Source organism: Micropterus salmoides, unplaced genomic scaffold (genome assembly GCF_014851395.1).
Source record: "Micropterus salmoides isolate LMB-PRFRI ecotype aquatic unplaced genomic scaffold, ASM1485139v1 Ms_hic_scaffold_14, whole genome shotgun sequence".
Lineage (NCBI taxonomy): Eukaryota > Metazoa > Chordata > Actinopteri > Centrarchiformes > Centrarchidae > Micropterus > Micropterus salmoides.
The window spans coordinates 1,101,967-1,127,726 of record NW_024040485.1 but is presented as its reverse complement, the minus strand read 5'-3'; the positions used below and the strand labels follow the sequence as shown (position 1 = coordinate 1,127,726).

Genomic DNA, 25,760 nt, shown 5'->3' with positions numbered 1-25,760 from the left:
GTGTTGTCCACTTTTAGATGGCCTGCATTAAAACAACACAGGGCGCAGTGTCAAAGATGCACTTTTTGTAGTCCATCTTCAGGCTACGTCACTAACATCCGCCGTTGCATAATTACGTTGCCTAGAAAAGAGCTGTTGGTTTCTTTGAGCCCAGCGGTCCTCTTTTCCCGAGTCCTTATGAATTCTCCTTCACATCTTTCCTTGACCTCATGATGTTTTTCATCGAGGTCAAGGAAAGGTGGTTAGGAAAGGAGATTTTTTTGACTTTTCGGACCGACAGCCCATGTGTCTGTCGGTCCGAGGATGGGCCAGATACTTTCACTATTGTGGGGGGATACGAGTAGCCCCTCCCAACTTGGACTGATCCTCGTTTTTGCTGAATTCTGATTGGCTCAATGGCGCCGATCGAAGGAGTTACTTTACATCTGGGGCCAGATCAATCCAAAACCTTTTGTACCGGTTTGCTACGTTTTGTCAGTGCTGTTGAACTCAGCCCAGGGTTGTGTGACAAGTGCAACAGACAAGGGGGCGAAAGAACATCTATCTCCCTCGTTCTCCATTCTTCCTTTTACATAACTTTAGCTTGTTGGTTGACAACTGACTTGAATAACATCAGGTCCACTGCAGCTGACCTGCTACGCATTCACGCCATGCATTCAGTAACTCAGTACTGCAGCGTTACTTGAATTAGTAGGCTAACTGTAATACTATTACTGTTTTGTAAATAGTAATCTGTTATACTACCAGTTAATGGGAAAATGAGTAAATGTAAAATGAGAAAAGTAATATTAGTACAGTTCCTGCCCAACACTGCTAACTAGCTATGAAATTACTTTTAATTTAATGTTAGAATATTATACTAATAGAAATAATTTATAGTTCACAGATTCTGTGAAGATTTTTATTAACAATTAAATATAACTGACAAATTAAACTCAATCAGCAACAGAAAACTACTTCCTTAAAAGAGAACAAGATCACTTTTTGAAAGCATTTGTTAAAAACATTCTGAAAAATAGCACCAGGAAATGTTAACCAAGAAATGAAAATGCTTCGAGAAAATGTTTATTTCCACAATAAGAAAACAGGTGTCTGACTAGTCGCTAGGCGAGCATTATGACAAGTATTTTGCTTTGACGTCACAGCAAAGTGGAAGAAAAGCTGGAGTACAAACGAGCTGTTTTCAGGCAGTTCAGAGCAGTGCTTTCTGTGGGAGATGGGAACTCCCTTTGGGATGAACTTTGGGCTTTTTCACTTTACACACAAACCTGTTACATGCACAAAAAAGACATGTAACTCAATAGGAGAGGGAAAAAGCCAAAAAGCATAATACCACCTCTTTAAAATAAAGCACAATTCAACGATGAACATCATTCTTAAATGTGATTATAAATGTTGTTTTATTGATTTGTCTTTCTTTTGATCAAGAGCAACTCGACTCAAAAGCAATAGAATACTTTATCTAAATGAGTTCACATAAGGCTAAAAGTATAGTTGAATGTGTATTTGCAGAGATGAATGGGCTGAATGTGTAGTTTAAAGAGCTTAATTTACTGTGCTTGTAGTGTTAGAAAAAACAGTGTGAGGACAGCTGGGTGTTCATATTGGGTAAAAGAAAAAGAGACGGTCAAATTTGGGGGAAAAAGTTGTGAGGGAGTGATCATTTAGTGTGCACTCATACAATCTAATGGGTTAAATCTTAATTAGCTTCTGACAAAACATTTTCAGTTTAAGCTGCTGCTGTGGTTACCATTTTATATTCTAAAACACAGTTGCACATGATTCTTGATGTACTACTAATGAGCATGGGTCCATATGGGCCGTTATAACACATCGAATACATGCCAGAAATGCAGTATTACCTGAAAAGCATAATTCTTTTGAGTTGTCATTTGAAGCTGCACATGTTAACTTTTAATGTAATTAATATATGTAATAAAAAGAATGGTCAGAACACATTGTAAAGAAAGAGCATAGCAATGTAAAATAATTCTCCTAGAAACAGCGAGGAGATAGAGCTCCCTGTGTTTAAAGACACCTACACGCACACTAAACAGGTGCTGAAGACTGGGATGTATGGAGGGTTTTGTTTCTTCGTCTGCAGCATCTGCAACAGAGGACTGTCACCGTGATGATGATGATGAGGACTATGAGCAGGATGAAGACTACACCAACCCATGCTCCAAGGCTCAACTCTGGTGGGGACAATGAGAGTCACAGTTAGATTGAATCTGGCTCATCATTCATCACTTTAATACAAATACAGTTTACACTGTGATGTGTATTTCCATCTTTGGTTTCGTTACACATGGCTTGGGAACACCTCGTGGCAGCTGCGGTTCTGGAGATAGAGCAGGTTGCCTGGTGATCACAGGATTTGCGGTTCCATCCCTACCCCCTCATTAAGCAGCAAAATGGTCCCTGTTATTATATACGTATCCATGTGATAAAGTATCTCATTCATTCAGGTATTTAGTTCACTGGATGAGTCAAAAACTGACACTCGGATCTTGTTTTTTTTTTTTTATATATATAGTTTCTCAATGTAAACTTAATTGAAAGATATACTGCAACGTGATATATATTAATATTGTGATTTAACATTGTAGTAAAATAAGATTTAATCCATATTACCCTCTGCTATGCCAAGTATCAGGTCGTTTCTGTGATATTTATGCGTTTTGTTTTTTTATTGCCCGTTCCACAACATGCACATGAAACACACTTTACCTAGTGTCACACAAAACAAACAAAATATCAAAAATCAGATAAGCAGATGTTTAATAGTATAGGAAATGTCCTTGGAGAGGACGGGAGTCTCCACATTGTATAGTATACAGATACTATACAAGTAAATAGTATAGAGTATACAGAAAACCCACACACAGACCAATACTTACTCTTTGACTTTCACCACCCACTGGAGTTGTAGAATACTTAGCTCAAGGAAAATTGAATAAGAAGGAGGCACTTTAAGAATGTGACTATCCAAAGTGGACCTTTGGGAAAACAGCCACAAGATCCAGGAAGAACACCAACACTACGGGTGATGAGGAAAAGAAGAATATATATATGTCAAACTGAACTCAAGAGGATTTTCAACAAACACCACATCTCTGTGTTTTTTAAACCCAAGAACATGCTAAGACAGATAGCGGTACACCCAAAAGACCGCACACCCAAACAAAAGAAAGCCACCAGATGCAGGGAGGAATGCTCAGACCTGGATATTGGGAAACTGAACAACTACTACACAAACGCATGGCACCACACAGAAGGTCAGGTCAAGACTCTGCAATTTACCTACATCTGAAGGATAAAGGGCAATCTTTCAAGGACAACAGTTTTCATATCTTGTAAGGGGAGGACAGAGTAAAGGAAGCGATCTACTTCAAACTAGACAGACCATCTCTCAAGAGTCCCGCAAGACCACTTATACGCTGTCCTGTCATCTCTTCCCAAGAGACTGAGCAAACATATCTGGACTCACATGACTCCAATGACATTGGATGTCATTACAACAGCCAGGTGCACTAACAAACCAAGCTGTATCCATCACCTTGGTAACTGGGACTCCCTGCCAGTCAGTCAGAACGGAAGAAGCCTCTTGGATGAGAGATGAAACCCCTTCAAGTATATTCAACGAGGTCCAGCCTTTGATTCAACCCTCCTTGGATAACTGTGAGCAGGGTGACTGAGAATCTTCACAGACAGAGGAAATGCTTGTTTGTCAGCCTTTAATGATACACAATGTGTGTTTGAGTGAGACAGAGTGAATGTGAACAAAACCTTGTTTGTTTACAAGAAAGCTGGAAAGCTTTTTTCCAGTTGACGCACATAAGAACTTCCTATCCATGTAATCCACAAGCAGGACTCATGACCTCAGCATTTATAAATTCTGAGCTATGCCCCCCCACTATCACCCCTTGCCAGAATGGGCATTTTCAAGTTTCAGGAATTGGATCAAACACTGGCATGTCTTCAGAAACCCCGCCATGTGAGTCTTTGCAGTCTTGTGATGCAGATGTTACTCTCCGAATCTTCCCATGTCCATACCCTGTTTAGTGTATTGTATGCAGTGTGTGTGCACCTTGCATGATGTGTCCATTTGTACACCGCTGTGTGCTCCAGGCTCCATTCTGGGTAGTTTGGGGTCTGGAGGGAATGAAAGCTGCCACCATGAAGCAGTAACTCTGTCCTGCATCCAGCCCTGACACCACTGCCGTACTGGAGTCAGACATGATGTCTCTCTATAAGGTAAAAACAGGAAATATTACAATAACTCACTTAAACATCTACGTAATTTACCTTTCAGACATTTAGACATTCATGAATTATTTATTTGACTACCATATTTATATATCAAATTAAATCTCTAGAGTCCACATCACCTTTTGACAAATTAAAATATACTGTATCTTACTAATATCAAATCAGCTTCTGAAGTTACTCTATTTCAGAATGAACCTACACTTATTTATATATTAACCTTAAATGGATTTACATTACATTAATTTCTTCCAAAGAAGCATCAATATCAATAACTACATGTAATGTTTGTAGCAATTTGCTACATTAAAGAAATACAGCTTTTTTGCTGAGAGTTAGCTGAGACAATTGATACTACCATCAAATCTGTCCATTAAATATAAGGTTACACACTTACTGTACGCATAGACTTACAAACATGAGAATGGAATTCAATATTGTTATAGACATTTCAGAAGTTTACTAAATGAAAACACGTATCACTCTTTTCCAATATACCTCATTTTATTCAACAAACATTTTAAGGCTATCTTGCATTGTTTGAGGCTGTCTCTGGTTTCTTTATATTGTGTCCATCAATTAGTTATGTGACTTATAAATAATCATAAATACAAAGTCTTCTAATTGACATTACAGTTATATTTTCTAAATGTTTGCAAATAGAATACAATATTTCTTTCCAGACAAAAGCTTCATGAGAAAAACATACAGTGAATGTTCATACATACAAAATATACAATAGTGTAAATCCATGCATGGTCAACTGTAGACTGACAGGAACTTGTTTGACTCATCTATAACTGGGTGTAACTGGGAGAAATCTGAATGCACATTGTTTTGGAAAATGAGGTTTAAACAGTTTATAATTTTTATTGAAAATTGTAGTTTTCAACTTTTTTACCCGTTTGTGGGAAAATATCAATTACTGAAGAAAGCTGGTTTCAACAAATATTGATAGCTTATATATTTTTTGTAAACCTTTTTTATGTTTTGAGAGAAAATATTGTATTCTGTAAAAACTATTTTTACAAGATAAATGTATTGATGTTTGTATTTACTTTATTTATGGTCATTTATGGGTCACCTGACTAATTGATCATTAAGAAACCAAAAACAACTTTACATACCACCCCATTCAAGGAGAGTAACATTCTATGAATGGCGTACAGTATTTCGGAGAAGACTGAATTATGGTGGACTTCTTACAGTTACTAGCACATCTGGACCATCCATAGCTCATAATATGTCCATGTACGTTTTATTGTACGATCTCTGTCCACACCAGCGTTTTAGCTGTGTATCAGAATTGATCTTTGTCTATATTAAAATGACTGAAAACGCGTATCTAGTGACTATTCACATACACCTCTGTATGTGAATAGTCACATAGTATGTGCAGTATGTACAGTATGTGCGTCCATTTTAGTCTGGACGGGAGGCGAAACAAAAAAAGTCTGCGTTCTAAAACAAAAACGTAGTAGTGGATGTAGCCTCAGTGCTGACAGCTGAATACTGTACCTTGCCTGTACTTCCAGACTTGTAATAGCTGATCTTATACTTGAGGTCACTTTTGAGAATGTCTCTGATGCTGAGCTGCTTCCCACGCTCATGGATACTGGTCAGAGGGTCTGTGATGTTGACAATGACTCTGCTCTCATCCACAACCTCCACAGTGAATTTCACAGCACTGATGTTAGCTGCAAAGAAGACAAACCAACTGCCTGTTATTAATACAGCTGAAGGATGTGAGTCAATTCCACTAGCACTATTACTTTGTTATCATTTCTGTGTTCACAATTGATAACAGATAGATAGATTGAGGTGCTTAAATAACAAAAGAGCAAAGATTAAAGTTGTCCAAAAATACAATTCAAGCGTATGTGTACAGAACATCTTTATTTTTTCCTAGCACAATAATCATGTCATAACCCTTCTTTTTTATTAGTTTCTTAATATCTCAAGAGCATTTTTCCACTGATACTTTCAGCAAGTATTCAGTAAAATAATGATTGTAGGATTTTAATATTTTTGAATTGGTACTTATGTAAAGGATCCATATACTTATTATTCCACTATTATGGATTACCTTAAATGGTCTTCATGGTCTGCCCCCCCCAAAAGTATTGGAACGGTAAGGCAAACTCTTTTGTTTTTGTTGTTCACTGAAGACATTTGGGTTTCAGATCAAAAGATGAGTATGAGAGTTCAGAATTTCAGCAAACATTTCCTGGTATTCACATCTAGATGTGTTAAACAACTCAGGACATACCTCCCTTTGTTTGAACCCACCCATTTTTCAAGTGAGCAAAACTATTGGAACATGTGACTGACAGATGTTTCTTGTTTCCCCAGGTGTTGCCTTTTAGGTTGATTGTCCAAACATTAAATAGCTCTGCATGACTAGTCTAAGTTTTCATCCCTGGTTCAAACCTATAAAGACAGCATTTCCTGTTGAAGAGGATAAACCAACATGAAGACCAGAGAGCTGTCTATGGGAGAAAAGCAAGCCACTGTCAAGCTGAGAAAAGAAGGAAAATCGACCCGAGCCATTGGACAAATACTGGGCATAGCAAGCACAACAATTTGGAATGTCCTGAAAAAGAAAGAAACTACTGGAGTACTGAGCAACAGACGTCCAACAGGTCGGCCAAGGAAAACAACAGTAGTTGATGACAGAAATATGGTGAGAGCTGTGAAGAAAACCCCCAAAACATCAGTAAGTGACATCACCAATGACCTCCACAGTGCAGGGGTGAAGGTATCACAATCCACTGTTGGAAGAAGACTCAGAGAGCAGAAATGTAGAGGCACACCACAAGATGCAAACCACTCATCAGCAGCAAGAATCGGAAGGCCAGATTGAAATTTGCAAAGAAGTACAGAGATGAGACGCAAAAGTTCTGGAACACAATCTGATGGACTGATGAGACCAAGATTAATCTCTAGCAAAGTGATGGAAAGGCCAAAGTGTGGAGAAAGAAAGGAACTGCTTATTAACCAAAGCATACAAGCTCATCTGTGAAGCATGGTGGAGGTCATGTCATGGCTTGGGCGAGCATGGCTGCTTCTGGAACAGGCTCATTAATATTCGTTGATGATGTAACTGATGATGGTAGCAGCAGAATGAATTCAGAAGAGGACAGAAACATTTTGTCTGCCAATTTACGGAAAAATGCATAGAAACTAATGGGAAGGACGTTTATCATGCAGCAGGACAATGACCCAAAGCACACTGCCAACAAAACAAAGGACTTCATCAGGGAAAAAGTGGAAGGTTTTAGACTGGCCAAGTCAATCAGCTGACCTTAACCCAATAGAGCATGCATTTCACTTCCTTAAGAGGAGACTGAAGGGAGAAACACCCCGAAACAAACAAGAACTGAAAGAAGCTGCGGTAAAAGCCTGGAATAGCATCACAAATGAAGAATGCAACAGTTTGGTGATGTCGATGGGTCTCAGGCTTGAGGCAGTTATTGCAAGCAAGGGTTCTGCCACCAAATATTAAATGTTATTTATTTTTAGATTATTTGTTCCAATACTTTTGCTCACCTAAGAATGCTGTGGTCTAATACAAACAGTGATATGTCCTAAGTCAGTGCTTCTCAACCTTTTTTGGGCCAGCGCCCCCCTATCCATTATCCAGGTCCCTTACTGCCCCACATCAAAAAAGATGTTTGCTATTTGCCCTGAATATTGTTGATTTTTTTTTATTGTTACTGTTAATAATAAAATCATAAAAACATGGAAAAGGTAACAAAAAAGCCATGTGAAAAGTAATTAAATTTAACTAATAAGTGAATGTTCCTCCCAGAAACTGTGTGTGAAGCCAGATACTGTTTTCTTGGATGGGGCACTTATTAAGTGGGGGAGTATGGGGGTCCTCCCCTAGAAGACTGAGCATTAAACACTTAATTTCCTGCATTTTGGTGAAAATTTCTCCTCCAATTTCTGCCTTTTCTGCACCAATTTATGGTGGAAATGTCTAAAAATTCAGGTGGCAGGTGACAATTCAAAATATATAATTATAATAGAATATAATCTAGTGAGGCTCTCAGGCATTCTTATTGCTTTTAAATATTTATTTCCTGTACATCAACTTATTTAATATCATCCCTGCTGATTCAACACACATGATTAAATCTTACCACCTCTTTTGTGGGGAAGTAACCTATAAATGTGTTTGTGGCCCCTTTTCATCTCAGTAATAAATTAATCCGTTTTAATTCAGTTATTGACTGGACTTTATTAGCTCATCTGTTAATACAGTATCATAACTCAGTGTTTTCCACAGAATGATGAGTGTAACTGTGGCGCAGATACAGCTTGCTAGCCTCGAAAACCCAGCTGTATTCTAACATTAACTTAGCGCTCCTTATTAGCTAGGCTCCTTACATGCTTGCTAATAACTTTTAATAGCTGGGTCTCCGACATTGGACAGATTTGTGCAGCTTTGTTAATGAGGAAGAGAGAGCGAAAGATCAAGAGACGGATGAGAGAAATCACATCTCCAAAATATTGGTTCCAGCATCCCCCATCGTCCTCGGATCACACATCTAGATGTAAATACCAGGAAATGAGAGCTGAAATTCTGAACTCTTGTCTCATACTCATCTTTTGATCATGAACCCAAATGTCTTCAGTGAACAACAAAAATAAAGGAATTTGCCTTACCATTCCAATACTTTAGGAGGGGACTGTAAATACCACTTATCCAGGGTCAGGTCACAGGCAAGAAAGTTACATTATTATTTCTTCAAACACAGTCACAAAACAGCCTTTGCCTCCTTTAACAAATGAACATTAAACATAAAAAAAAAACATACCTCTAATATGAACAATGTATAAGCACCTGATCCTTTCCTGATATCTGACAGAATTTCATTTCACATGTGCACTAGTGATGAGGGTTTTTGGAGTATCGTGATTACTGCTGTGCATGTAAACACTATAGCCTGATTTCAGAAACATGGATATGCTAGTACTCAAATAGAAACCAGGATACTGTGCCATGTAAACTTTAATTCTTTTTTGGTACACGGGGGTGTTGATAGCGCAATGGATAAGATACATGCCTTTGGTGTGAGAGACCCAGCTTCAATCCCCCACTGTGACACATCCACCATTGTGTCCCTGAGCAAGACACTTAACCCCTAGTTGCTCCAGAGGCGTGCGACCTCTGACATATATAGCAATTGTAAGTCGCTTTGGATAAAATCGTCAGCTAAATGAATACATGTAATGGTACAGAACATAATGACTGAGATTGACTTAAGCACTTTAAACTAGGGCTGAGTGATTTTGGAAAATAATCTAATATTTAATATGCGATTATTTTTAATCTTCTGTATTATTCAAAACAGACAAGCAATATACATGCAGGATTTCACAGATATTTCCTCAGCTGACTGGTGGTTGTCTGTGTGTGAGACGCAGGTGTGTGCGCCGATTGCCACAATATTCTAACCGTACTACACGTGTCTTTCTGTTGTTGCATTTTCCCTGTCCACCAAAGTGACGGATGGCCCAACGATTTTACCTGCTACCGCCACCAATTTACCCACGCGTGGCGGGTGCTAATTTCATTCCCTGTTTGACACTAAAGCATGTGCAGTGTCAGGTTCTGTCAAGCTTGAGACCAAGTCATGGTACAGCGACTGAAACAACTTGCCTGATGACATCAGAGTCAGAATCATCTTTCAGATCTATTTTGAAAACATTAGAGTGCTTATCCTGATTATACGTGAATTGTGTTTGACTTGACTTTACGTGGTTCTTCACTTGAGGACATTTGTCAGACTTCACACAGCTCCCTCTGGAGACACTTAAAGCTTGATAGTAGGCTACTTACTTACTTATCCTACTGTATACTTTTAAACATATACAGTATGTCTCACTGGCAACTGTAACGTGCGTTTGTGTGTGTGGCAATACCTACTTTCTCTATAGGGATTGAAGTGTGGGGAATAAGTGTGAGGGAACTCATCCAGGTCATAGTCATGGTCCATGGTCGCAGGCTCTGTTAAGATGTCAGCATAGTAGGACCTATCAAACAGGAATACAAACACGTGTGATGTGCATTTAACATGCATGGTGATTGAATTTTCACACAATTGTTGTAATGAGGCCAAAATTCTCAAGCCATACGGTATATACTGCCATTTATTTTTTAGTTAGAGTTCCTAAAGTTAGATTTGTGAAGGGCAAACGTGGATAAAAGTCAGGTTAATGAAACTAAGATATGTGCAGATATTTTTGTTAGTAGAATCTGAATTTGAATAATTTAGATCTGAATGTGAATTGCTGAACTTGAATAATTGTATTAAAAAACTCAATTTCAGTAGATAGATAAATAGATAGATAGATAGATAGATAGATAGATAGTGTAGTGAACAACGGTGTGGATTTGTGCATTCTATATTGAATAAATTTGGAGCTACTCCAAATTCCTCTCTCGTCCCCCAGAGAAGAAGGGGGGGTAAAGTTGCTTTCTTTAAGTGCTATCCCTGACCATAAAACTGGCACCCTTTTGATTCCGACGCTGATAACACGGGGCCTGACTGTTAAACTGACAAAGGGACACGAACCAGCGATTATCATTTCCCTGAACAGCCTATCAAAACTGCCCCCCTCCACACATGTTTCCGTGGCAACTGACCTTGTTCACCCAAGTGTGACATGACCCAGGTAGCCGAACTTTGGATGACCAAGGACTGCAGTCTCCAAAGACTCAAAGCATTTAATTAAGTTTAATTAAATCTTTAGTTACTTGATTATGTTTGCCTCTATTTGAGTAGTTAACATGTTGTTGCTATCTGTTGTTGATATTAGTGCTGAAAAGAAAGTTACTTTTGCAGTTTTTATTTTCAGCAAGACACTCCATCTAATGTAATTAATGCTTGTTCATAATACTTTCCTACAAAATTCCTTTAGAAATGATGATAAAGAAATGTCTTACTATACTCTTAATCGCCAGCTTGAATTTAAGGATGAATCAACAATATTCCCCAGTTCCTAAGGAGAGATGATCTTGGATTAATCTAAGCTTTCCTCATGTAACCTGAGCTCCCCCAAGTGGACGAAATAAGTATTACATGCCCTCGTTGGAAATGCCGTTAAATGTATAAATATCCTGACCAATAATGTGACAACTGTTTCCTGTTACCAAATGCTTAACTTAAAACAGTACAACCGTTTGACCATTGAGGTTCGATTGTGGAAAATATTTGATTATAATACGTGCAAATAGATTTCTTTTCTTTAGACCTTAAGTTTAGAAAGGACGCCCCCTGGGGAACCACGCCCCAGGCAACAAAATAGCGACACGCGACATCGCTTGTTCTCTCTTCTCTCTTCGCTCTCCGCTCTTCCCCTCGGCTCTCTCTGGACGCTTCCGCACGCTTCGGCGTGCTTCGCCAGGCAACGCCCTCAGAGTCGACCAGCGAAACAGGCCTTTTGTTTCGCTTGAAGCTACACATGTGAAGTGCCGAGACATCGATCTGCCCCTCAGTTTGTTTTATTTTCTTTATTTCTTTTGTTTTTTGTTTTGTTAAAAGTTATCAGTCCGTTAAGTTACACTGGACTAATTCAGGAACGACCAAGTTCCATTTTAAGCCTTTTTCGTCGAGCCACCTTCACCGAGGTCAGACCAAGCCGCGTGGTCTCGCCAGCGGCAACGAAGGAAACCTGAAAACAGCCGAATTGCCAGACGGAGGAGGCGTTTTCAATCAGACACGGAGAACCCCGGAGAATCCCTAGCAAAAAGCCAGGATCGGGCAGCTAGCGTGGGACCAGCAACAGGCTAAAGCAGGCCGACAAGCCGTAAGACTTAACACACATTCTGTGGTCAGATTTCCTTTTAACTCCTAAACTCATAGCGTTAGCTTACTTTCAATAGTTCTTCTATGCCGTATGAGTCAAATGCTTCCCACAATCGAACCTCCTTTCTCATTGTTCAGCAATTGTTTATTTTCCCGGTATTCAACCATCTTTTTATCACATTAGAGAATAAATTCACTGTAATATAATCAAGAACTGTGTGTGTTGCCTATTTCTACGTCCCTGCCAAGAGAATTGACCCTTTAGATATGAGACTGACTGATTTAAGATAATTGAGCAATTATTAACTGATCACTAGTAATATTTGTATAATTATTAAAACTACCTAGAGGTCCGGAGACTCTAGGTTTATAACAATTCTGGTGGTGCCCTGAAACGAGGAATAAAATTTGATTTTATGAATATTAAAATTCATAATTGGGTATTAATTCTCATAAATTTATTAAAATGCATAACTAAATCTAGGTTTGCTACAATAGATAGATACTTTATTTATCCAGAGGGAAATTCAAGTATCCAGTAGCATACAAAATATACATACATTAAACCTATATTAAAATAAAATAAAAATAAAAATATAACACAGTAGCCACAGTGCAAAACAGTAAAAGGTGCAAATGGAATGCAGATGGAAGTAAACAGTACAGATGGAGTGCAAATGGAAGTAAGTGGAGCTGGGCTAGGACACAGTCTGCCACTGAACACACTCCTCTGCCCGATGAAGGTGTTGTTCAGAGGGTGGTGGGCGTTGTCCAGTATGGACAGCAGTTTGTCCAGGGTCCTTCTTTCTGCCACTGTCACCAGAGAGTCCAGCTCTGAGCCCACCACTGAGCCAGCTCTCCTCACCAGTCTGTGCAGTCGACCGGCAGCTCTCTTCTTGCTGCTTCCACCCCAGCAAACTACAGCATAAAAGAGGACGCTGGCCACCACAGACCGATAAAACATTTGCAGCAGTTTTTTGCAGATGTTGAAGGACCCCAGCCTTCTCAGGAAGTACAGACGGCTCTGCCCTTTCCTGTGGAGAGTGTCCATATTTGCTGTCCAGTCCAGCTTGTCATCCAGCTACAGCCCCAGATATTTGTAAATCCTGACCACCTCCACATCGACCCCCTCGATGGACACAGGTTGGAGATGTGATTTCTTCCTTCTGAAGTCCACCACCATCTCCTTGGTCTTGGAGGTATTCAGCCATCCCAGAGCTCCTGCATGTTGCTGTGCTGCAGCTTCTGTTCTACCTTCCTTCTGTAGTCCTCCTTCGCCTCTCTCAGGTGGACCTTGTGTTCCCCATGTTCGCGCTTCAGCTCATCCCTGTCACCATCCTTGACTGCCATCCTCTTCTTCCTTCTACCATCTGTTGTCGATAAACAGCGCGAGTCCCCCTCCTTTGCTTTTGCCGCTGCGTCCACAGTCCCGGTCCGCTCTCACTGTAGTGAATCCAGGTAGATCCACATTAGCGTCCGGGGTGTTCTGGGTTAGCCAGGTTTCAGAGAGGCAAAGTAAACTGCACTCCCTGAACGTCCTGTTCGTCCTCACAAGGGCAGCCAGCTCGTCCATCTTGTTGGTCAGACAGTTCACATTCCCCATCACTATCGACGGAACCGAGGGCTTGTACTTCCACCGCTTAGCCGCTAGCCTAGCCTTCACCTTCGCTTCGGCTCTGCAGCCTCGGTGCCTCTTCCTCAGCTCCACACGACAGGTTGTCCCATTGTTTGGAGCAGCTTCTCCCTTGAATAAACAAGTTGTCCACTGCTATGTTGTCCCTAAAGAGTAATTGTATCCATAGGATATATAAAGTTTTACACAGCTAGTGTTATATAAAGAGTTAAAGTTTAAAAAAAAAAAAACACACTTAAAAGTATATAAAACAAAACAACACGACACGTACGGAGCTACTGGATCAGCATCCTGCTCGCGCCAGCGCCGGAAGCAAAGACCATATAGCATATTTGAATTTGTATTGTTTTTGAATCTGAATAGCATAACTTGAAATTTAATTTTGTCATGGTTTGAGGATTTCAGGTATTATTTGCGGGTTTTTTTGTTCCATGTCTTGTGTTTTACTGATCTGCCTTGTTTATTCTTATGGTGATTTTATGTTTGGTCTACATCTGTTTTCACCATCCCCTGTTATGTCCTAGTTCATGTCTTAGTCTGTAGTTCTGCTTCCCTGTCTTAATTCTTAGTCCTATGTCTTAGTGTGTAGTTCAGTGTCTTAGTTCTTTGTTCTGACCCTTAGTTCTGTGTTCTTAAGTTCATTGTTTCCCTTTTAGATGTATTGTTTGTTCGGTTTCTTCCATCCTGGTCTATTGTCTTCTGTTCTGGATTTAGTCCACCTGTCTGTCTTTTCCAAATTCCTGATCTGTCAGCTGTGTGACTTTCTACAGAGCAATAGTTTATTTGAGGATTTTCAGTCAGGATTTAGAGTTCATCATAGCACAGAGAAAGCACTGGTGAAAATTACTAATGACCTCCTAATTGCATCAGACAAAGGACTTGTCTCAGTACTGGTTTTACTAGATTTTAAGGCTGCATTTGATACCATTGACCATCAGATCCTATTACAGAGACTGGAACATTTCATTGGCATTAAAGGAACCGCTCTAAGCTGGTTTAAGTCCTATTTATCAGATCGATTTCAGTTTGTACATGTTAACGATGAGTCCTCCATGCACGCCAAAGTTAGTCATGGAGTGCCACAAGGATCTGCCCTCAGGCCAATCCTCTTCACTTTATATATGCTTCCTTTAGGCAATATTATCAGGAAACACTCCATAAACCTTCATTGTTATGCAGATGATACTGTTGAGTGGCTATGGTCCTGAGCCATTTGGAGGAAAAGACCCGCCCACATACCTGGAGGATATTAATTTCATTTTGTGAGAATCAGGACTGTAAGCTGTAAATCTGAAAAGAGGAACAACTTTCCAGTCCACTGCAGTGTTTTTGTTTCATGTTTGTTCTCTAATGCCATCTTTTATTCACCTATTTTTTAATTAAATTTTCTTGTTAATTTTCATCGGATCCAGCCTCTCCTTTCTCAAAATCTGAAAAAACGCAACAATACTCAGTGATATCTATCGATTAAGCCAGATGAAACTAATCCGTTAGCTAAACTTCAAATGTGCCTTCAGGATGTTAAAACCTGGATGACTTGTAATTTTCTAATGTTAAACTCAGATAAACTGAAGTTATTGTTCTGGGGCCCAAGCACCTCCGTGACGCATTATCTAAAGATATAGTTTCCCTGGATGGCATCGCCCTGGCCTCCAGCACCACTGTGAGGAATCTTGGAGTTATCTTTGATCAGGACATGTCATTTAAGTCTCACATTAAGCAAATTTCAAGGAACGCCTTTTTTCACCTACGTAATATTGCAAAAATCAGGAACATCCTGTCTAAAAATGATGCAGAAAAACTAGTCCATGCATTTATTACTTCTAGGCTGGATTACTGCAATTCCTTATTATCAGGCTGCTCGAAAAAGTCCGTTAAGACTCTTCAGCTGATCCAGAATGCTGCAGCACGTGTTCTGACAGGAACCAGGAAAAGAGATCACATTTCTCCTGTTTTAGCTTCTCTGCATTGGCTTCCAGTAAAATCCAGGATAGAATTTAAAATCATTCTTCTTACCTACAAAGCTCTTAATGGTCAGGCACCATCTTCTCTTAAAGAGCTCATAGTACCTTACTACCCCACCAGAGCACTGCGCTCCCAGAATGCAGGGTTACTTGTGGTTCCTAGAGTCTCTAAAAGTAGAATGGGAGCCAGAGCGTTCAGCTATCAAGCTCCTCTCCTGTGGTACCCGGTTCCAGTTTGGGTTCAGGATGCACACACCGTCCCCACATTTAAGAGTAGGCTTAAGACTTTCCTCTTTGATAAAGCTTATAGTTAGGGCTGGCTCAGGGGAGTCCTGAACCATTCCTTATTTATGCTGCTTTAGGCCTAGACTGCCGGGGGACTTCCCATGATGCAATGAGCTCCTCTCTCCTCTACTTTCTCTCCTTTCTCTCTTTAACCTCATCCCATTAATGCATGTTACTAACTTCTCCCCTTTCCGGTAGTCTTGTGCTTTCTCCTCCCTCTCCTCTCTCCTCCTATCACTTCCTGCAGGTGTTTATGGCTCTGGAGCTGTGGAGTCTGGATCTGTGGTTGCAAGTCACCTGCTGCCCCGTGTTCCTGCTTGACACCCTCTGCTACAATTATTATTATAATCATTAACATTACGATTATTATCATTAACACTACTGTTTTATCTGTACCATTTTTCATTTAGTCTATAGCAACATCACCTTTACTGTCTGTACCTCTATGGCCGACCACCCTGAGCCATGGTTCTGCTCGAGGTTTCTGCCTCTTAAAAAGAGGTCCTCTGCCTCTGTCCCCTAGTGCTTGCTCTTGGTGGGAATTGTTGGGCTTCTGTAAATAACATCACAGAGTATGGTCTAGCCCTGCTCTTTTATGAAAAGCGCTGTGAGATAACTGTTGTTGTGATTTGACGCTATATAAATAAAATTGAATTAAAAAGTATTTAATAGGCTACTCTACCACAAGAATAAGCTCAACTACAAGCCAAGTATACTTAAACTTTCTGTATAAGGAAAGTGCCTGGCTCATCTGCAACCAAATAAACGACTGCTTGACGTGTCTTCGGTGAAAAATAGACCGGCTGGCTATTCTCTGCGCAACAGAGCGGAGACGCGCTTCTGGGACGCGCTGTGGCACAAGCATTGACTACAATGGAAGAGATTTGCTCCGGCAGCCGTGGCGCAGTCGTAATGCAGCGCACACGCCGCCTGTGTGAGTCCAGGGTAAAGCTTGATTTATACTCCTGTGTAGGGTATACGCACGTAGCCAGGCATTTATACTTGTGTGTCTGTGTATCTGCAATTACACCCCCAAACACTAGTTGGCAGTAGCACTACAGTGTCCACTGAGTTGACTTTTGCCAGCAGAGCAGGTTAACTTCCGGTTTAGCCCTCTGCTAATGTGAATGGGGGTAAAATTGTATACGTGCGGCTGGTATAGCCTTTTCAAATGTTATTGACCAAGTGGATCACATTCTGATAGTGAAACGAGTCATTTCGCTCAGTTTGTGACGGTCAAATATATTGATCCACCGTGTTACAGCTGCTTTTTTGGCCGTTAGTAAAAGTTACTTCAAAGCACTGGCACTTCCTGTCACCTCGGAGGCATTGTGAGGCTACCCAGCCGACCAATCACAGAGCTTACGGTCCGCGTCAACTCGACGTGTGGTTACATTTTTGAGGAGGTGCACATTAGGCTACGCCGTAGGTGACGGTGTAGGGTAGGGGGCTACGCAGAGGCTAAGCCATCGATTTGACGCAGAAGTGCACTTAAGACAGAGAGCTGGTCCAGTACCTCCTGAATAGGGGTAACTTGGGATCTAACACTCACTTGGGTGAAGTAGGCAACGTATTAACTGTATCTCCATGAGGCAACGTCCAGGTAAGATTTGTTTTGTAATGATTGTTTAAAATATTGTTTATGAAAATATGCTAATAAAATATGCTCCATGTTGTATTGGTGGAGGTATGTCTGGGAGGCTTTGCAAACTTTTCCTTTCGAACAGAGGAGTGGATTTTTTTATATATCTTCCAGTATGAGTACAGGCAGACATAGCCATTTTTATGAAGCCCATCAAATACAAATTACAAAATTAACTACAAACTATTTAGTATTTCAAATACATATTTTAAATCCATGTATCAGAAATACTGCCTATGTAATTTGTATCAAAATACTACAGTGTTTAGTATTTTTGTATAAATAAAAACAGAAAATAATTTCTGGATAGAATGGTGTGTTGAGCACTTTGTACATGCTTGTTTAAAGGTTCAGTGTGTAAGTTCTAGTGACATCTAGTGGTGAGGGTTGCGAATTGCACCCCCCCTCCCCTACCCAAGCGAGAAGTATAGCTACGGTGCCTGAGACAGAACAAAGATGTCATCTGAGATAAAAGAGATTGCCATTCAAGAAATTAGGTTTCTTTAGATAGATGTGTTAAGAAATTATATAAAACCAAATGCTTTTTTGAATATTATTGTTACTTTTTCATTAATAAACAACAGCCACATGAAGAAATGAAGTACTACATGATGTCTCATACTCCTGTAATACATTATTTTACATTTTGGGAGGGTTGGCTCATCTGGACTAACATACCAAAGTAAATGAAGAAATTCTCAAAAACTATCACATCTAGTGCATCAAGTATGACCACTGTTACAACCCCGGCTCGGGGGCGCAACATAAAAGTGCCGATAAGAACTCAGCAGATGAAAGTTTATTCATCAAACTACAATGTGTAACAAAGGGTTGTGGTACACTGCTGCTACAAACAAGGCTGATTGCATGGGGTGAGAGACCAAACTCTTCTAGGGTGCTCCTTTTATTTTGCATGTTCCATTGTGGTTGGCCAGCTCCAACCTCCTTTGGCCAATGTGCAGCTCAGCCAGGCTGCACAGGTGTGAGCCAGTCACAGAAATTAGTGGGGGAGGAAAACAAAACAAAAACAGGCCTGCTTGACATGTAACAACCACTGACAGATAACAGGACGATGTAAGCCTCACTGTTTCTGCACCACAGTCCATTATAAACCACATAATACATGAAGTTTACAAAGGCATTGTCAGGTGAGGATCAAGACTCCTCTCACTTTGACAAGCATGCAAATCTTACCAACATGTCTTATTTAATTTTTTTGAAATACAACAGAAACACAAAGTAGTACTAACAGCCATAATTTCAGCGTGTGGTAAAACGGCAACGTTTTTAATGGGCATTAGCATGTGAAAGTAAAAATTAAATATTTATGTGCACAGTGGGACACAATTTCCAATAACATTTTTTAATACAAATTCGGAAAGTATTTATTATTGGTCACTTGATAGACACAGTCTTGTTATATATCACGATTAGCAGTAAAAAGAAATACATGTTTTCCACCAGGGCAGTAAAATGTGAAGTTTAGCTGTTGATCTGAGCTTCTCTGCTGTTACCATTTCATTACCAATAATATTCATCAGCTGTTTGTCTCAGGAAGGTAACGGCACATTTCTGGCCACGTAACAAAGCCATAACAGAGGCTGGAGAATAATTATATGGAGTTACAATCCACCTACATATTTTTTTCAAAGTTTAGCTGGCTGATCTGAGCTTTGAGTCTGGAAGCTGCTGTTTTATTACCAATTAGTGATAAAGCTGATTCTCAAGAACGTAACATACAAAGCCAAAACAGAGCGCTGGAGAGAGAGATAACTACACGAAATTAATCCAACTAACATAACACCACAAGCCAAAGCACAGCGCTGGAGAATAAACCAATCCATCTAATACATTTTTTTCTACCAGTCAGTAAAAGTTTAGCTGGCTGATGCTTCCATGCTCCAAGCTAACGTTATGGTTTTATTGCCAATTAACGTTACTGATCAGCTGATTGTCTCGCTAAGTAACCAGCAAAGCCAAACCATAGGCTGGAGAATAAGTAGGTGCCATGAAATTAATCCATATTTAACACCACTGACAGGAAACATGATTACGGCTAGCTAATAGCTAAAGCTCTCAACCAACAGTTTTCATTTGCATCACTAAAGTCTGACTAATACCGAGCCAGAAGGAGCTGGTGTTCCATATATGGGCATGGCAACAGCCCAACAACGGCTCCGTCTGCCTGTTCTGCCCAGCAACAACAACAGCCTGGTAACATGCTTCAGGTCTTGGCCAATCAGAAGACAGTGGGCTTTGAGAGGGGAGGCCTCACACACACACACACACACACACACACTTGCAGCTTGTATCACACACAGGCTGAAATGAAGCCCTACATGAAAAGTCAGTATAAGAAAATAAAATAGCTGCCATACAGGAGTCAGAGAACTACAACATAGGACTGGAAAAGCAGTTTAATAGGTCTCCTTTAAAAACTTGGGTATTTTGTATTTTTTTTCAAAATAAATTTGATGTATTTTTGCCCATTCCTGAGTATAGGTACATTGGAATTCTTGATATTGTTACGGTAAGTGGTGGTAAGGCAGGTTGGAGGACCCAAACGCAGGACGCAAGGCAGAGGAGGTTTATTGAGGGAAAATAAACACAAGGCTAAAGATAATCCCAACAGAAATCCAAACTCCAAAAGGAAACAAGGTGACAAAATGAGCAAGGCAGACAACAGAAGACAGAGCGTATCCACACGAAGACTGGAGAGAAACACCAAACATATACACACACCAGGGACTAACGAGCAGGGCGGGAGTAACACAGGTGACAGACATGAGACTAACGAGACACAGGTAGGCAGAGACAGCAGGGGAAAACAGACAGACACCAATAAGGCCATAGGGAAACTAATGATAACCAGGAAGAAACAGAGAATAAGTGACTGAACCAGAACATAAGCAGACAGATCACTAATATACCCAAACTACAACTAACAGGGAAAACAGACTGAACTAAGATTAAACAGAACGCAGGGCAACATGGACCAAATAATATCAAAGTACACGAACCAGGAGTATACACTAAGACACGGATAAAAATGCAGGACATAACTAGAATATGAGACTAGACAGATACTAAGAAAAACATGCCAGGGGGACAAAACAGTTCAGGAGATCGTTCCGGAGGATGACCCAGGAGGCTGGGCAGATCAGGGGAAAAACAGAGTTCCGGAGGTTGACCAAGCCGGCCGGCAGGGTCATGAGGGCAACACAGTTCAGGAGGACGTCCCGGAGGACGACCAAAAGAACAAGGGCTCACCTGAGGCCAGACAGGTGACTGATGAAGGCGAGACCTCTCAGGAGGCCAGCGGTGGAGACGTGACCTCTCTGGAGGTCGGGCAGGAGGCCGTCGTAGGAGGCCTGGGGCCTCAAGTGGCAGAGCAGGACTGAAGGCCAGCAACTGGACAGCAGGGCTGAGGACCACAGACTGAGCGGCTGGGCTGATGACCACCGGCGCGACTGGTACCGATCGGGCCACCAACAGGGAACAAGGAGCAGGAGTCAGCTGGACCTCCGGCGGAGTTGTTACCGGTCGGACCAACGACGAGGGACCAGTAGTCGATTGGACCACCGACGGAGCATGAGGAACATGAGTCGGCTCAGTAGGACGGAGGTGCTCAGGTTCCATGCCGCACAGGAGCACAGTCTCGGAAACCCTGGGTGACTTGGAGGACAAGGCGCTGGACCCCTGAGCAGCCTGTCTGCTGTGGCGAGAACCCCGTCATCCTCCAGAAGGTTTCTCTGTAGGTGGAACAGGCGGGAAACTCGGAGGGTGGCTAGCCTTTGTGCTAGAAGACCAGGGGCCGGACATGTGCAGGTCGGCTAGCAGCCCGGGGCTAGCGGCTTGAGTGCCACCAGGCTGTGAACCCTTGAGAGCGTCCAGTATCCGCTCCGGGTCTCTCTTCATCCATCTGATGATGCCCAACTGCTCAGCCATGGAGGGGAGATTCAGCAGCTTTGGCTTGCTGCACAGTGTCTTCTCCATGAGGCCATAGACAAGCAGTCTGCGATTCAAGTCTGTGGAATCCAGGATAGAGGAACCTAACCTTTCGCAGGTCGAGGTCCACTCCCTCATATCCTCTGCCAACAATGCTAGGTCTGTTGGGTCTATTTGTGGTCCGGTCATTCTGTCACGGTAAGTGGTGGTAAGGCAGGTTGGAGGACCCAAACGCAGGACGCAAGGCAGAGGAGGCACAGTTCAACGGGGGTTTATTGAGAGAAAACAAACAAAAGGCAAGCACACTTACTGACAGAGTCCAAAAAACAAGATAATCCCAACAGAAATCCAAACTCCAAAGGAAAAAAGGTGACAAGACGAGCAAGGAAGACAACAGAAGATGGGGCGTATCCACACGACAGACAGGGGGTAACTCAAACAATGACCAGACGAAGACTGGAGAGAAACACCAAACATATACACACACCAGGGACTAACGAGCAGGGCGGGAGTAACACAGGTGACAGACATGAGACTAACGAGAAACAGGTAGGCAGAGAGACAGCAGGGGAAAACAGATAGACACCAATAAGGCCATAGGGAAACAGAGAATAAGTGACTGAACCACAACATAAGCAGACAGATCACTAATATACCCAAACTACAACTAACAGGGAAAACAGACTGAACTAAGATTAAACAGAACGCATGGCAACATGGACAAAATAATATCAAAGTACACGGACCAGGAGTATACACTAAGACACGGATAAAAATGCAGGACATAACTAGAATATGAAACTAGACAGATACTAAGAAAACTTAAAGCGAATGAACAAAATAATAAACTACACTACAAAACTCCAAACCATGACAATATCAAATAAACACAGGAAAAACAGCACCAAACCAAATCCTAACAGATATTGCTTGTTATTACAGTGACATATCAGTTGTAATTAGTTCCTATTTCTGTTCCTAGATTCTGTACCTGTGTATAGCAGCCTGTTAGTTTGCTCACTGAATGTGAAGGTGAAGGGAGTCCAGAACTCCATTCTGAAAACAAACATTTAAAATGTCATCCTGCTGACGTGCTGAGAGACCTGACAAAGCATGTATTCATATGTCTAACAAATCGGCATCATATTGTAGTTATTTTGGCATCAGTTTGATCCGTTTATTGCAATTAAATCACAGCAAAATGTTTACTTTGGCTTCCTATAACTTTAGTATTCGCGGATGATGTTTATTCGCTTATCGCGTTGTGGGAACACTCACAGTTGTCCAGCGATAAAACCCGCACAAGGAAAGCATCGCAAGGATTAAATTTGCGTTGTATGTGTACACAGCATAAAGAACTATACAGGGGCTTAACAGGTTCTTTGTAAGGCAGCAGTGCTATATAGTACCCCAACCACCCCAAAGTACCACTGAAAAACCACTTTTTTGTGTGTGTAAGGTAAATTGGATATTTCTGTTTGCTACTTTACATAAATTTGGATTTGGGAACTCCTTTATAGACTGGATTAAAACATTATACAGCTCCCCAAGAGCTGCTGTCAGGAGAAATTATCATACTTCTCCAAGCTTCAGTCTTGCAGGTCAGGCAGGGTTTCCCATTCTCTCCCTTGCTTTTTGCCATTTTTATAGAACCATTAGCATCTGCTATCAGACAAAATAAAAATATTCAAACAGAAAATGTACACCACAAGATAAGCTTTTATGCAGATGATGTATTACTTTTCCTCCTAAACTCACAAACTTCATTTTCAGAGACAATCACACTTATTTATACATTCTCATCCATCTCTACTCCATTGAATGGAGTAAATCCTTAGTTTAACGTATAATGTGTAATTTCCACAGTATATCTACAATGCTGCTACAGTCAGAGAATATTAAATATTGGGGAATATTAAATATCACTTATGGGAAGAGTTGCCATTGTACTTTAGCTTAGCAGCTAGTGATAGCTTCTTTGTCTCCCTCTTGCTATCCTGCTCTCTCCTACTTGGTGCGTTAAATGTTCAGTTACTCCTCTGCCTCCTTTAGCTATAATGGTACGTGTAACAAGTGTAGTTTATTTGTAGTCTATTATGAGAAACGTGAAATTAGCTGCACTTCTATTTCATAGCCATAGCCAGTTTGGCTAGGTATAGCTCCATAGTGATGGTGTCTGCCCCCCAACCATTTAAATTATTTAAATCGAAGATAAACAGAAGAGGACTTGGGCATAAAAACCTAATGAAAATTAAAACCACAAAAATCATCCACTGTTATTCATAATTTACACTCATTAATTCACTCTTCATTAGTGTTAAACCTTTTCATTGACTCCTGCAAATGCTGAGATTCACTAATATTTACTCACCGTAAGTGTTATTCTTGCCAAACACCTTGTTGAAATAAAAATCTAAATAACTAATTTCTAGTGTTTTACAATTTTCTACTTTAGCATGTCCAGCTTACACTTAAAACAAGGAAACCTTTTAATGTTTGCAGGGGGGAAAACAACAACCACCATAACATTCATGTAATCCATACAATTAAAAATAAAAACATTTACCCTCAAGGTTTAGTTTGTAGTTCTGCTTCAGTGTGACAGCTCCTTTAGCACTCACTATTATACTGCACATTCATTTTAAATACTGAAATTGTTGTTAAAAGACATGGTACATGTAAAATCTCTCTTAATAATAAAAATGTTGGTTTAAAGTACATTGCACGGAAGAATTGTAGCCCATAACGAACGTCATTATCATGCCATCATTTGGAATCTACCAATCAACTCTAACCAAAATCTACCAAATAAGCTCGAGAGCGTTGTGATGCCGGAGTGTGCGTGCTGTGTGTTTGTGTTGAATGTGTCTCGCGAGGAATCCATCTACTGCACTGATTTAAAACTTTCTGTACCTACGAGTCATTTCTACACCTAAATAAGTGACAATGGGGCCCAGGTTTAAATATATAATACTGAGATTATCCTTTAACCATCTGTTGCTGTGAGGAGTCTGAGCTTTCTTTGCCTTGATGATACGACCTCCACCAGGTTATAAGGTTATAGAAATAAAATCATAAACAACTTCCAGTAAATACACCTACACAGGGCTCTACGGTGCGACCATTTTGCTCGGATATGCCCCTAAAAATCGATACGTGCGAACAGGAAAAATGATTTACAAGCACAATGTGCGAGTAACTACAACCTTACCGTAATCCACCCCACCCGCCCGCTAATCGTTCAAAACCAACAGGGAGAAGAAAAGGAAGTTGTGGGTTTAGCTAGCTGGCTGTTTAGCTTTATCAGGTGCCTTTTGTTGAAACATGTTCAACTTTTCATAATATCGATGGGCTCCTCAATTTCACTTTTCATCAACTGGCCAATCACAGCCTGGATGCGGCGGGACATAATAATTGTTTGACGTGCTACAGTAAACTTTCAAATGTTGAACTCCTCCTGAATGAATGGTTCTGATCATTAATGAGATAGTATCATTAACAAATTAAGAGACCAATGTAATTGAAAACAACTCACAAATATGAAACTGCTATTTTGTCCAATTGGAGTTAATATTATACTAGTGGTGGGCTGTTTAGTATACTATTACATAAAATGACAATAGCCTACATATAGCAAAATTAAATAATTTATATATTAACATACCAACAGTAAACTATTAGATTAAAATAGATATTTTTATCTAATTTAAATTGTACTTATACACTCATTAAAACTAGTTTCTCCTCCATGTTGTAGACAGAGCCTCTGCAGTGGAAAGATGTAGATTTCCACTGCCAGTATGTGCTCCTTCTAGCCTCCTCCTGAGAGCAACACATTCCCCTGGTTCTGTTTTACTGAAGTTATTGTAATACTGTTCAGTAATCTTGTTTACATTAGGTGTGGGTTGTGTGGGTGCTGCTGGTAAACAGTAAAGTTGTGATGAGTGATCAGTATTTTTAAAGCAAATTTTCAAAACATCTGTTTAAATATTTTAAAAAGCTCCAACAAATTTTTAAGACCAATGCTGAGTGCACCTATTGTTGAGAATTATTTTAGAGCATTATAGCCTAAATTGTTATCATTAGTTACTAGAGCGATGGTGGTCTACATTGTCATCATTTAAAGTGTTATTTTAGAGTGTAAAGTTATGATCACAGTGTTAAAACTCTATAGCTCTTGTCATCATTTAGAGTTTTATTTT

At 40.5% G+C, this 25,760-nt stretch overlaps 1 protein-coding gene across 2 annotated transcripts in view; it reads right to left on the bottom strand.

Moving 5' to 3' along the window:
- Positions 1 to 1,047: 1,047 nt before the first annotated feature.
- The window catches only part of LOC119901599 (tissue factor-like), a 45,832-nt gene continuing 21,119 nt past the window's right edge, over positions 1,048 to 25,760 (bottom strand). For both annotated transcript variants that reach the window (XM_038717174.1, XM_038717175.1), the window contains 4 exons: positions 10,205 to 10,311; positions 5,788 to 5,966; positions 4,091 to 4,250; positions 1,048 to 2,195 (listed from right to left, as the gene is read on the bottom strand). In XM_038717174.1, the coding sequence (XP_038573102.1) occupies positions 2,050 to 2,195; positions 4,091 to 4,250; positions 5,788 to 5,966; positions 10,205 to 10,311 (592 nt within the window). In that variant the 3' untranslated portion in view covers positions 1,048 to 2,049. The remainder of the gene's footprint in view (positions 2,196 to 4,090; positions 4,251 to 5,787; positions 5,967 to 10,204; positions 10,312 to 25,760) is intronic.